The following is a 14,347-nucleotide window of genomic DNA, read 5'->3' as shown; positions in this document are numbered from 1 at the left end:
TGCAAATGGTCCCTAGATTGCAGCTTGGGTGCCTAGGTGTCCTTGCATCCCTCGGCTATGATTTGTGGCAAACACTGCAAATGCAAATGCATCTGCATGCAAATGCCAATGCCCAGTGGGAGCTTTAGCTGCACCATAGGCTGAAGGCAGAATCTCTACAGGGGGAGAATTTTGCATTCTGCAAACTGCACAAGTGGAAGAATTCAACAAAATCTAATTCTTTCATTTAATAAAGCAAACTAGGAAAAGCGCTTGAAAACATGACAATTTACAAACAATTATTGTCATACAATTAAATGATGTGACAGGAGAAACTGAAGACACAGCACATTTAGAGACACCAAAATTAAGTCTGAAAATTATCTCTACAGAACACCAAAGCTTACTACAACTAAGCACTGGAAAACAGCAAAGCCTGCAAGGACAAGAATTTGCAACTATAATCAAAATTAACGTGAAAGAAAAACTTCTTGTGAAATCTGAAAGAGGACTTCTGAGTGAGCTGTGCAAAAATGCATAACAGAAGACATAAAAAGGGCTAGTGCAGTAACAAAGATATGTGCAAAAATCCTACTAATTCATCTAGAAGTGTCAACTCACACTTCAAAAAATTATGGAATTACCTAGAAAGCAGAAAAAAAGCTGTACAACACTGGAAAATATTTTTAACAATTAAGTTGTGTGTACTGCAGTAGCTTTACTATTTTTTTTCTGACATCACTAAACCAAAGAGAAAACAATCAGGGTACGTTACTAAAGCACTTGAGGTAATGAGGCAGCGACAATCAATAAAGCAACGGGATGTCACAGACATTTTGTCTCCTAACTGAACTGCAGATTCAAGTGCTGGAAGCAAACAAAGTAGTATGTTGTAGCCTTTGAGAAGGCATAAAGCAGAGGCCTGCTATGAAAAAACACAGGAAAGCAAGGCTCGTAAAAGCACACAGGTATTTCACAGTACAGGCCAGCGGAGGCCCATTAAATACACCTTGTTCTGAAGAAATTCCAGTAAACACTCCTATGGACTTTACATCTGGCAGTGCTGCAAAGCTATGGAAGAGCTCTGCAAGCACTGTTGGCTCTCCGGTAAAGTTGCCCTTCCCTTCTCTAAACTTTCTATTTAAGTTCTCAAGTCACGAAGTTCTAATCTAGGTCATAACCTTCCTTAAATTTGGTGGAACATGGCCATGGTTTGGGTCACTACAAAACTGCTGAAGTCAGTCGGGCCAGCTGGAAAAGCATGACTGATAAATGTAGCCTACTGTATGGGCTTCAAGTGAAAGATGTGAAGACTTTTACACCAGAAGATGAAAAAGTCTTGAACCTGACACAGAAGAAGTGAGAGGTGCTGCTTGCTATCAGTGCAGTAAGTCTGCACTAATAAAGTAGGAGTTTTCTTTGCAACAGACTTTTTTTTCTTGATGCTAAATGAGGAGGACTATTAAATAACATCACTGCACAGTCAGAATAGTACTTGGCTGCTGTAGAAACAGTTATCAAAGATGAAGAAACCAAATAACAATCCTGGCAAAGGAGAGCAGCTGCAAGAGGGCATTAAACCCAGAACAACAGGACTATGTCAGGGAGGGATGCCAGAAACTCAACCATGCCTTGCCTAAGTAAGAGAATCTCAGCTGATTTCTTACAGGACTGTTTCACAAACAGACAGACAACTTCTACCTACCTATAACCACCCACTTACAGGCAGTGCAGTACAACAGTTTCTAAAACTGAGAATTCCAGGTGGGGTCTGTGCTAAAAGTCATTGAGCATGACCAAATAATTCACAAAACTGGCTCGTTTTGATGGATTATGTAACGTCTGAGAGGAAAACAGTGATTGACATGTAAAGGAAGAGTGATTGATCTTGCCTCTGTTCTCCCTTACCCTTTCCAATTCTAATGATTCACCTAAGCATTACTTTCAGTAAAGATTATATAATCCAGTTGAAAAGGCCATTTTCTATAAACTTTCAGATGTATCTTTTTATGAGTAAAATATTTTTGTGATCATTTTTCTATATTTTGTTTTCTTGTTCCAGATTTTATTCATTTCTTCTACTTGCTAACCACATTTAGTTGATGATATATATTAAGGTAATAGTAAATTTGCAGTTTAACAATCTTGAGGAGTTAGTAATTGAAAAAGGACAATACATATTCTAATTACTTACTCTGAGAAGCAGATATAGTTGAAACAACTATGTTCAATTTCCGACTAATACATTGCACAAACAGAAAATAGTATTTGAAGAACTTCCAGAATTGGCATACCAATTTAATCAATCAGTGACTGAACTACAGACTGTCTTCCAAATTAGTACTTTCAAATCACTTTAGCCATCTTCCCCAACTCTTTGCTCTTATTTTCACAATGATACCCAATGAGCTACAATGACCTTTAACGGAGGATAAAGATCTTCTATGATGCTATACTCTCAACGGCAGTGTAGAAGATTGCTGAAAGTGTGGGTTTGACTTCATTTGCATTTCTTGCGCTGCCAGACACTATCAGCCTTTCTCAATGCCTGTGAAGATATTTGTCTGCAAGTCATCTTTTACCTTCTACACCTACATACGGTTAAACACTACCGAATCCACAACTGGGGATCTCCTTTCTTTTATTTGAAATGATTCACATAATGACTATGAGGAGCTGACTGTGGTATTAATGCTGGAACAATACACCAGCAATAGAATTGTTCAGTAGAATTACATAGTATTATACATGGTTGATTATAGAAAGCATAAAATAGAAAATTCATAATAAAACAGGTGGAATGTAAGGAGATCATTTGCATTTTAGCTGTTTTCCAAAGAAAGGAGGAATATATGATCATCTCTGTGTCTTCTACATGTCTTCTGTTCTCTTTCGGAAAATATTTTTAACTCATGGCTGACGTTAAACAAATCTGACAATTATATTAATCTCAAATATAATGAATATCCCATATGAGAATAAATCAGCAGGTAAGTAAGAGAAATCCTGTACATGAGTCTCCTCCTCCCATTCATAAATAAACGATTACCTTTGGTCGTTTCTGTTGAGTTTATTTAGTGTCTGTATATGTTGCAGTAAGCACTACCAGTAGTGCTGTGGCAGACATAGTGCAGCAGTATGTTGTACAGTCCATTTTCCTATGTATTTTCTTAACTGGTTTGGAGACAGCTCATGAAGAGCTAGACTGTCTTCTGTCAGGAATGGCACAGGTATGTTTGATCCTGCTTCAGGCAGGAGGACATATCCGAAGGCCTCAAGAGATCCCTTCCAGCCCCCTGGTCTGTGATTTGCACAATAAATAACTGCCTAATGAAATAACTGCCTAAGGTCCCTTGGACCTCTGTTATGGCCGCATATTTCTGGTTTAAATGACATGTCATTGAACTCAATGGCACTCATTTTGCTCACCACAGATTGCTTAATTCTTTATAATCCCATGTTGTAAATGACTTGCATTTCAAAGTAAATCATCATACAAACTTTGCTAGTGTCTTGATATGCCAAATTAGGGACCACATACACAGGAATGTTTCAATAACTTGCTTCAAGAGCACTGCATAATTCATCACATTTAAATGTAATCCAATAAATATATAAGTAAATCAAGAACATCATCAAGCAATAATATGATTTTATCATTTTCCTAACATTTACCGGTAACCACTCCTAAAAAGAGGATCACCACTGCTCACTGCTCTCAGCGTCTGAGCTATCAGAAATATTATAGGGTGGAAAACAAAGAAGAAAAATAAGCATTTTCTTCAGAACAAATAACTTTGTCTTGCCAGAACAGTACAGACTACGAATTTAGGCACCAGGATTATTATCAAGTAAGAAAATATTTTTCCTCTGATCTCCTTTTCTAGAATTTGTGGGGCCTTTATTAAACAACAGTAGGTACAACAAAATAAAAAGATTAAAAGTCCTTCATTTTAAGAAAATCACTTATAAATACATGATTTATGTTATGTTTGATTATGACAGTAAAGCAAGATCCTCTAGGTGTGTCATGCTGGCATAGGTAGGTGTGTAAAATTCTTGGTAATAAAATAACCCTTAGATTAGAGTCCTGCGTGACACACCGGACTCCTTTAGATTAGACTCCATACCTTAGGCTCCTTCGATTACTGAACACTGTCATTTCCTTATTTATTTCTCAGTATGGCTCCATTTTAATAACCCCATGGAAATAAGGACATTCAGGTAACTAGGCCTTCACAGTTAACCTCCCTTTCTTTATACAGAGAGACAAAAATGGATCATTACAATGATGGTTTTGAATAAAGTTACTCTTTTAGGGAGATCTGCTTTTAGGTACCCCTACTCCACAGATATTTCCACTTTTGGTTTTTGAGCTCTCTTCTTTGGCTGAATACGCATGGTCTTGTTCATACAAAATTCCCACTGAAGTTAGTAGGATTAGGCATTTCACTGGGCAATAATCTATCTCAAGACTTGGAAAGGTTGTTACAAGTACCAAGACTATTGGCTAATTAGTAAAGGAACTAGACAAATTCATGGAAGCAAAGGACCTCACAGATTATTAAACACAAAGATATAATCTTTATCATTTTGTCCCTGTTGTGACCTCTTATTCTTTTGTCATCAGATGCGTTCTTCGTATCTGAAACTGCCAGGGTCACAGGAGGAGTATTGGGCTCCTTTGGTCTAACACACTATGTCTGATCTTGCTGCATTTGCTTCTCATTTATCTTATATATGATAGCTGATGTGCATAACTCCGCAAATACGGGTAACTCCTCTCATCTAAAAGTATTAAACCCACAGGGTTATTCAATGGTTCTCAGGCATTTAAAAGTAATCTTAATCTAATAAAAACCAGTCAGTGCGACCGCTTGTGAATAAACATTGAGTGTAAACTCAGGCAGTGTCAGGGATTCTGTTACAAATATTCTAAAGTGCCAGTCATTTCTTCCTACATTGCACGGTCAGGCATCAATCTTGTACAACACAAATAAACAATACTAACAGATAATATATATTGAAACCACTATGCTAAAAATGGTTTTTGGGGTTTTTTTGCAGAAGCCATTTATTTTGCCAGTGATTTTTAACTTTGAACTTCTATATGCTTCTGAATGTCTATTTTGTACTTTTATGAAGTGCTGTAGCTTGTAAGAAATGCAAATGGTCTTTAGCAATATGAACACATCAAAGGGTCTAGGCTTCAGAAATGCCCGCCAATAGCAAACCCTTCAGTTGGGGAGCTCTCTGAAACTAAGGCTGTCCAGATAAAGCTCTTAGTCATTAATTCTCATTTAATTTTAATGTTTTGTAAAACGTTACTAATTAGAGACTCTAAATAATAATTTTATAAATAACATTGCTATGTATCATACATACACTATAGTAACCACTTGTCTCAATATCTGATTCAGATAATAGTGAACTGGAGGACAAAGCTGGAGATTTATAAAGCATAGGTGAGACTGTGAAGGTACTCAATTGCTAGTAGAGTGATATGGACTCTATTAATAAACATTTTTGAGTGTTTAATCATAGCAAAGACACATGTTACTATACTGAAGACTGCAGCTGTGCCACCCCAAGCAAATGCTAGGAGCAGGTTGTACAAGGCTCTTTTGCAAACTCTGACAATTTGAAATCTGATCTGTTCAGCTATTTGATCAGTCCCAAAAACTGACACTTAGCAACAGCATGACTCTGGATTAAGCCCAGTGTGGAAGTCCTGCCATTGGCTAGTCTTTCCAGCTTCTAGCATCAAGTGTATTTTGAACAGCCTGGTACATCTAGTCTGTAAAGATGACTTTTTTTTCCTCTAGATCCAGATTCTGTACAATAATGACTGTAGCTGGTCAGGCATAAGGTCTGTCCAGCACAGCATCTTGTCGCCGACAATGGTCATTAGCAGATGCTTATAAAGGGAGTTTAAGACGAGGTCAAAGATAGAGGCAGGCATGTAATTATGGTGGTGATGGGGTGGCTTACAAGATTTGCATGTGGTACATCTCCTCCTTGCCTGACACAGCAGCATGCACATGGTGCTCTGCACTGACTCGGGGCTCCCTCCTCTTAACCTGTCTACATCAGCTACCTGTGATTTAGCCCTACTTCCCTTTTGACTAAAGATTTTGGAAGTAAAAACCTCTCTCTGATACAAAACCTAAATTAATAAGAGTAGCATCAGGCCAGTGGAGTTATTTTAGAGTTGCACTGGCACAACCATGATTAAATTGGGTTCTCTTCTCTCTTCTACCTATTATTATCCTTCCTTAACCAAAATTCCAGTAAGGGGATAAAGCAGTTGTCTTGAACAGCACTGCCTATATTAAAAACGACCAGATTTCTCCGTATTCCATACACACAACTATCTATGACTACACTATATTTATATCTACCACCTCCAATACATTAAAACCTTAAATTACCGGTAGCTAAATATTACTAATGTATTATTATCGCAGCCTGAAAGGATATCTTATCACAAAATATTCTTTCAGCAGATGAAAATTCAAAGAAATTGCATTTGTTTCAGATGAAAAAAATTGCCGCTCAGGCACTGCCCTCATATCTTGTATTAGAAGTTCAGTAACTTCTTGATCTAAAGTTTTCTTTCCATAATAAATATTTAAAAACTCTCCAAACAAAACTTAAAGTCTAATGTAGGATTATCTCTTGTGTGTTTACACATCTGTGAATGCATACATGCGCCTACATAGTCATGTATGTAAGTTCCTTAAAAGGAGTTATTTCACTGCATAAGCTTAGAGGTAGGATGCCGACTTATTTACCCTTTGTACTACACTGTTCTTATGCGATCACAGAAATCCCACCACAGAATACACGTGGTCTCCTTGAAATGCAGCCTTGGAAACCCTCGTCAGTTTGCTGCACAGCAGACTGTTGCTCAGCGCAGAGGTCATCCCGCTGCCCTTGATCAGGCGGGAAAGAAGCTCCCCTGTGTTGATGGGGGAAGGCACTGTAACGCTGCCTGCATGGTGCTGCCTCTCATTTCAAGCTAGGTCTCATACCTTGCTCAGGAAACGATTCACAATAAGGACTCGATTCAATACTGCTGCTGTCCATCATCTAACAACTGCATCAAATTATACAGGGACCGCAAGCTCCCCTTGGTCACTGAAAGGATGACCACTTTGCACAAGAACGAGGCACGTTCCCGTGTTCTATGCACATCTTGACTGCTCTGTATTTCTAGTTCAATAAAAAGATGCATGCATATATATGTATGTATATATACACAAACTACAATATATGGAACCAGTCTAGCGTGCAAATATATCTGAAGAAATAAAGCAATATTTGCAAAGTTTGAAAGGAAAAGAAGAAATTGTAGATTCTACTATGTTTTAATATTATTTCTTCAATGCTAAGAAAAACAGTCATAAAACCTAAGCTGCAGGTGCATACAATCCTGAATGTTTACAAGTTTACTTGTGGATAAAATCTAAACTCCTCTGTAAAGCTTTTACTTTTACAATAGCGTTTAACAAAACCTAGGCTGTTCTTCAGTAATGCTAAAATTACGACCTTGAGTGATGCCCTTTCAACATAAATACCCCGTTCTTACAACTGTCCTAACAGCAAGTTTGAAGATTGTCTATGATAGTGTGGCTTGAGTTTTATACATCCATTTATACCATTTTATACAGTTTATACTATTTTATATAATTTGTGTATACGTGTGTGTATACACCCTATAGACACATATACAAAAATTATAGAAAAATAAAATTTTATTATTTTTTTAAATTAAAAAAGAATGGTCATGTGGTTAAAAATGTTAAGTGCTGGCTTTAAGTAGATAGGGTAAATACCTAATCCAAACTTTTGGAGCTGATAATTCCAGATGCTGTTTAGCAGGAAGGTGACTGAGTTTCAGGTAATTTTGCTTATTTCTAAATATCGAGAAGAAAGAACAAAACCAACAAACTAAATAGCTTGCTGTTTACTAAAAAAAAAAAACAACCTGACACCTCTTGATCTTCTTAGTCTTGTTCCCCAAATGCACATCCTACCTTTTGAGTATGTGAATGAAAAATTTTGTTGAAAATTAAACAAAAGTTCTCAATGTTTCCACTTGCATATTTGGTACATTTAGAGCAAATCCTTAGCCCAGTCCCCAAGCTACATAAGCAAAGAACCCACAAAAAGAACAGGGGGACATGAAGAGCAGTTCTTTTCATACTGTCAACAGTTTCTCAAGTTTATCTGTCCGACAGAATAAACTTCAATCCAATTAAGTCTCCATCCTAGCCCAAAACGATCATTTCTTCTAACAGGAAGAAAGGCTTGAGGATCTGCTCAGCAAAAAATCATCTCATACTGGTTCTGCTTGAGACCTACTGGCCCTGCCTTGCCAATAGTTAAAAAAGTTAAAGCCTACATGAGACTTGGTCATACAGTCTCAAGAAGTCAGATCTTGCTTTCTGCTCAACCACACCAACAACAGAGTTGTTCTGTGGCACAAGAGGAAAGAGAGAAAACTTCACATAGAGGCAGAAATACTGAAAATGGCAGGCTTCTTTCCAACCTAATGACCTCTAGGTACCTCTGACATCTGGGCCTCCTGAAATAAGACATGTTTCAAATCAAGGCCCATATCAAACCCAGGTACTTGAACCATGTTGCTTTCCCAAACTCTGAGATACTCAACTTTCTCTCTAAAACTATTGAACTTCTTTTTTTTTTCCAAGTGTAGCTTGGTTTGTAGCTCTTAAACACTACAGTGATGTGCGTCACATAAAACCATAAATAGGTACAAAGTTAGGTAACCAGAACTAACACTTAGCATAAAAAAAGTCCTGGAGTTATTTGTCTCCACATCTCCGCAACACCTCCCTTGCAATTTCATACACTTGAACATCTGTGTTTTCCTTTAGCTAAGGAATAAATTCCACCCAGATTATATAAAATTGTCTTTAGAAAAAGATCTTCATGCAACGTATCCAAGTAGGGACACCATATGGTATTGTGGGGCTGGCCAAAACGGACCATCGTTAACTAAGCATTATTCTGGCTTTTGAGTATTTTTCCACATTAACATTACCTCAATTATATTTTTTTTAAGAGAAACAACATTTCAGGTAAAATAGTATAATACACCTGGAATATACTAAGAATGAAAAGTTATACCTTTCTTTTATCACATATGGCAATAACTTTGAAATTAAAGCAATCATAATTCTTCATCTGTTATGAGTTATTCACGCTCATGTTCAGTAGCACTAAACTAAAAATGCGTGTAGCATTTTTTTCTTTCAGACGTACAGCAACATGCATAAAAATACATGTAATTCCTGCAAAGCACCCTACAACAATAGGTCCAAACAAAAACATCAGTAAGACCCATTTCTGCAATCATTATTTATAGGAATAATCCTTATCTAGTCAACAAAACTAACTGCAGGTGAGAATTTTGCTTTATGTGTCATGAGAAAAGATCTAAATTGGGCACCAAACATTTATGCTTCATTAGAATTGAGTGTTTTTCAAATTAATACATTGTTCTGGAGGATGTATGTCAATGGAAGCTAAACTAAGTTGAACAACTGTATAATAGCTCAAGAAAACTCAAACTCATTCAATAGTGTAAGACAAGGAAATCTCACTCTGGCAGTCTATGGAGAAGCTGATGAAGTTCTAACTGTACAGGTTAGTTTTATACCACGCTTGTACAATGGAGGCATTAAAGTGGTGGTAGTACCAGTAGTATCTTCTATTAGAAAAAGATCTTCATTTTACATTTCTACATGTATACATAGGACTTCATACTTCAGATTGTTAATCATGCCAAAACAAGTATTGGTTAGGTTTTTTGTAAGTAGTTGGTTTTATAGGTTTAAAAAATGGGTACTTGAGGCACAGAAACCATAAGGAACATAGCCTTTCTGTATTAAAAAGGGCTGTTAAAACAAAGCTTGTTCATGATCTCATCACAATTGTTTCTGTTTGTACAACAGAAATGTTTTGAGTGGCTATAAATTGGCTAAAAAGTATTAACTAACTGTCAAGATCCAGTAAAAAGGAATCCTGTGTTGGAACTTGGGAGGAACGCAGGGGTGCTGCACAGAGAAGAGCGAGCAGCATGCAGCTGATGTAAGGGATGGAAAAGGGAGCAGCCTTACCATGTGAAGTGTTAAATGCAACCCTGTTTACATTTTGAGATAAGACTGGCTAACATCACCTATGTCAGGACACACTGAGATGCTATATAAAGGTATTATCATCCTGTCTTCAATGGAACCACCTGTGTGTAGGATTTGGCTTTATACATCTCTCTCTTCAATGCATTCATTTGTCTCGCTAAGTTACAGACATGAAAGGCACCTTCACAACCAAAACTTGGGAAGAGCTCAGAGTGAAAAATTACTGATGTCTTAAGTAATCAAAGCAATAACAAGACCTTAAGTCAAACTAGCAGAGGGCTAACTTCCCCACCTTCAGAAGAGCCAAGAGAATTTAAAATTATCAGAGTTTTGACTGTATGTTCCAATTCATGGGATTTCATTTTCAAGACAAATTCCTAACTCCGGTTAAGGCATCAGTTTCAACCAGGGCTTGTAATATTGCCTTAGATCACCACATAATTTCTTGAAATAGCAACCTCTGCAACTCAAATGATTTTCTGCTTGAAGTCGTGATGAGAATCATTGGAATATTCTGAACCTATGTAAGGCTGATGTCACAGCTCCACATAACGGAACCATATGGAAGTTTATACCTCTTGTATTTAATAAGAACTGTACGTTAATGGGAGGCATCTGTACTGGCACTATTGAGTAGCAGAGAAACTGTCATTAACTGATCGCTGTTACAGTCCATAGATTTCTACATGTAACAGTAAAGGCACTTATTACAATCAGGCAAATATAACTTACTTTCCTTATCACTTTGAAGCAATAAAAATATCTTGAGAAAACCAATAAATTATTTAAAGCAAAATCTTCAACCTCTCTTAGCCAAAATACCTATTTAAAATGTCTGCTTATATCTACTGAACTGAGAAAACAGACTTATTTGTATTCAAATAATAAAGCAACTTCAATGTTTCTAAAGATCCAGTCATCTTCAGTGATATGAATGTTGATAAATTAATATCAACAATTTGAAAAAAACAATACTGTTAACTACTAGGGGAAAATAGAGTTTCACTTATCTACAAAACTTCCTCTAGAAAACAAGAGACTGTAAAATGAAGCAATTTTGTTCCTATCACCCGTGCTCACTATCGCCACTTATTGTTGTTTTTAGGGATTTCTGTTTAAGAAATTTTACAAATAATCACTTTCCTAGATGTATAATAAAACCATAATGTATTTCAGTCATACTAAAGTATGTTTGCATAGAACAGACCAAACACTGATTCACCAGAGTTCTCCAATATACACTTATTAAATTGATATAATTCAAGAAAAATACTTATAAGATTGTACACTTTAAGTTGTAGATAAAGTTTTCTTGTGACTGCTAGCAGGATTAATCCCGAAGCTTCTCTGGCACCACAGTTCCGCTGGGTACAGAGCACAGCCCGGGGGGATTCGCTTCTACCACTGGGAGTTCGGGGACTCGCAGCCCCTTTCAGGAATGCTTAGCACCAAGAAGAACTGGTATAAAGTGTTATCGATATGCTGAAAATTAACAAGAAAGGCCTTTGTCATGCAAATATACGTGGTGGTTTGGGGCTTAAATATGCTAAATAGTTTACTAAGTTGGAAGAGTTTAACCTTTTTTTTCCAGAACTCTTGCATTGTGAACTCTTCTAGGTATTCTGCAAACAGCATTTTTATTTCTAGAAGTACTCTACTAGATGATATCTAAATCCCGTTGTAGGCTAGTTTTTCTTGTTTATCCATATATTCTTTTTTTAAGGTCACATGCAGTTAGTAATACTTCTGTGTCAGTGATATTACTGATAAATAGTCATGGCTGTTTCTCATCATTTAGCGTCCCTAAATGTTCATATAAGTCGCTTATGTCGGTTATCAAAATCTGTAACCACTCTGAAATTTCTGTCCCATACTATCATTTCTGAAAGCAGGAGCAATGTTGCAGATAAAATTTTGGGCGTGAGAAGTGTTAACCATTGTGATCATGATCCTACAAAAAAGCTAATACAAATAATCATGAACCGACCAAATTATTTTCTTCCTCTTAGTGTTTTTTTTAAAGCTGGAATTTTGAAATAACCATGCAAGGGTAAAATCCTGCAAATGGGTACATATAGCTTCAAAACCCTACTTTTAGAATGAGTTTAGTGGTTTGGTTTTTGGTTTATTTGGGTTTTTTTATTTTAGCAAATACCTAGCTAACATACCAAGCTACCCTGATGATAAATGCCATTCACATCAAATACGGAGGCATCAGTAGCTCCACAGTTAAGGCGATGCTGGCAGAAATCCATCTTACACTAATGAGTAACATATCTTCTAAAAATCCACACCAATTTTCATTCAGAGCCAAATAAACATTTTTTCAATTATCGCTATTTGTATGTCTTTGCTTAGATTTCAACAATAAACTGCAAGCATTTTCATGCCCTCCTTAAAGAATGACATCTTTTCCAACAAACAGGGACGTTGGATGTGAGAGCTGAGAGTTTCCCTGCGTGGAGAGCAACGCGGAAGACCCGGAGGTGTGGGAATTCTTCAAGGCAGCGCTATGCCCACTTTTTTGCTTCTGAGCGCTATTTCTCATACTCACGTAAGTAGTGGTGCCAAGACAATTTTCACTTCAAAATTCAAACTATTTTGTCATTTCAGGCATGACTTTCAGATCTCTGATGTTTGCATAAAAGGTGACAGTATTGTTGAATTAGGAGTGTTGGGGGGGAAGGTGGTGGGTGGTGGTGTGAAAGAGAATTGTGAATACAGTGGGCTCATCTTTACAGAAAAGAAATGTCATAGGTGTGAACGCGTAATTTATTATTTCCATGCTTCAAGTGGGAATGTGCTTCAGCAACTTAAATCTTACGAGTGGGAATGACACCTCCTGAATGTATGCAAATTCCTCGTATCAAAGGGTAATTTTAAAAATAGGCTTTAAGTAGCAGGATGCCTAACTAGTTCAGATATCGAGTATGCCATCCCAACTTCATTAAGCTAAAATTGCAGGTTTCAGCGCTTGCTTCCTTGGAAGCAGAGTATGAACGGGATCAAAGGATCACATTTGCTGTAGCCTCAGCCGGTGGAGACCTGCTTTCACTATGCTATGAAATCAATCGGAAACTCTACTAACCAGCCTCCCCAGGAGAGCTCCACAAAACATTCCCCGGGAAAAGCTGCCCCTGCGCTAGAAGGCAACCCGTTTCCATGTCCGAGACCCCCGCGTACCCTGTGCCCCGCTGCTCCGACACCGCGAAAAAGAGAGGCGCCCCCCCCACCCCCCCCCCCCCCCGGTGCCTTTCATTTCACCTGTCATTTCTAGGCACAAAACTTCAGGAGCAGAGAATATCGGCGCCTCCAAGCGCCCCCGCCCCCGAGCTGGCACGCCGACACCGGCCCAGGCCAGCCGCCCACGCCGCTGCCACACGCCTCGCCCCGCCACCCCACCCCGGGCCGCCCCGTCCCGCGCCCCACGCCGCGCCCCGCCCCACCGGGCCCCGCTCCCCCAGCGCCGCCCTGGCGGCCCACGGGCCGGCTGCGGGGCGAGGAGCCAGGAGCCGGCCTCGGCCACGCCGCGGGCCCCCGGAGCGAGGGGGGGAAGCGCCACGGCGGCCCGGGGCCGGGGCGCGGCGCGGGCGCTGCGAGCGGCAGGGGGAGCTGCGGGGCGGGCGGCGGGGAGCGGCGGGCCCCGGCGGGCCGCGGGTTACCTTCGGGGTTGGCGCTGATGAAGACGCGGACGCTCCTGCCGCTCGGCACCAGGTGGGACGGCAGCGCCGAGAGGTTGCCGGAGAAAGCCGCCCGCCGCAGCGCCGCGTCCCGCGGGCAGGGCAGCCTGCCGCCCGCCCCGGCCGGCCACATCCCGCCGCGCCGCAGGGCGATTCTCGCAGGCGGCCGCCGGGCCCCGGCTCAGGGCAGCCCCCGGACCGCCGCGGCGGCAGCGGCGCTCGCCACCGGCTCGCCGGCGGCGGCCATGCGGACCCTCCGGCCGCCCGGGGCCGCCGCCTGCCTCCTCGGCGGCGGCGCGGCTGGGGCTGGGGCCGCCGCCCGGCGCCGGAGCGCGGGGGCAGCGGGGAGGCGAGGCGTCGGCCGCCCCCCGCGCCGCTCCCCAGCGGCGGCCGGCGGCGGGGAGGGCGCGGGAAGAAAGTTTGCGGCGGAGCGGTGCCGGGCGCGGCGGCGGGACGGCGGCCCCAGGGCGGCAGCCGGCCCCCCCAGCGCCGCCCGCCCGCGGCCCCCGGCCGCCGCGG

General features: G+C 40.5%; 1 protein-coding gene across 1 annotated transcript in view; it reads right to left on the bottom strand.

Moving 5' to 3' along the window:
* Positions 1-13,961, bottom strand: part of NWD2 (NACHT and WD repeat domain containing 2) — a 57,248-nt gene extending 43,287 nt beyond the window's left edge. The window contains exon 1 of the mRNA XM_087737831.1: positions 13,811-13,961. Within this exon, the coding sequence (XP_087593957.1) occupies positions 13,811-13,961 (151 nt within the window). The remainder of the gene's footprint in view (positions 1-13,810) is intronic.
* Positions 13,962-14,347: the final 386 nt, after the last annotated feature.

The sequence above is a fragment of the Nipponia nippon genome, unplaced genomic scaffold (genome assembly GCF_047370975.1).
Source record: "Nipponia nippon isolate SJK-2023a ecotype South Korea unplaced genomic scaffold, ASM4737097v1 scaffold_6, whole genome shotgun sequence".
Classification (NCBI taxonomy): Eukaryota; Metazoa; Chordata; class Aves; order Pelecaniformes; family Threskiornithidae; genus Nipponia; species Nipponia nippon.
This window is presented reverse-complemented; position numbering and strand designations above follow the sequence as displayed.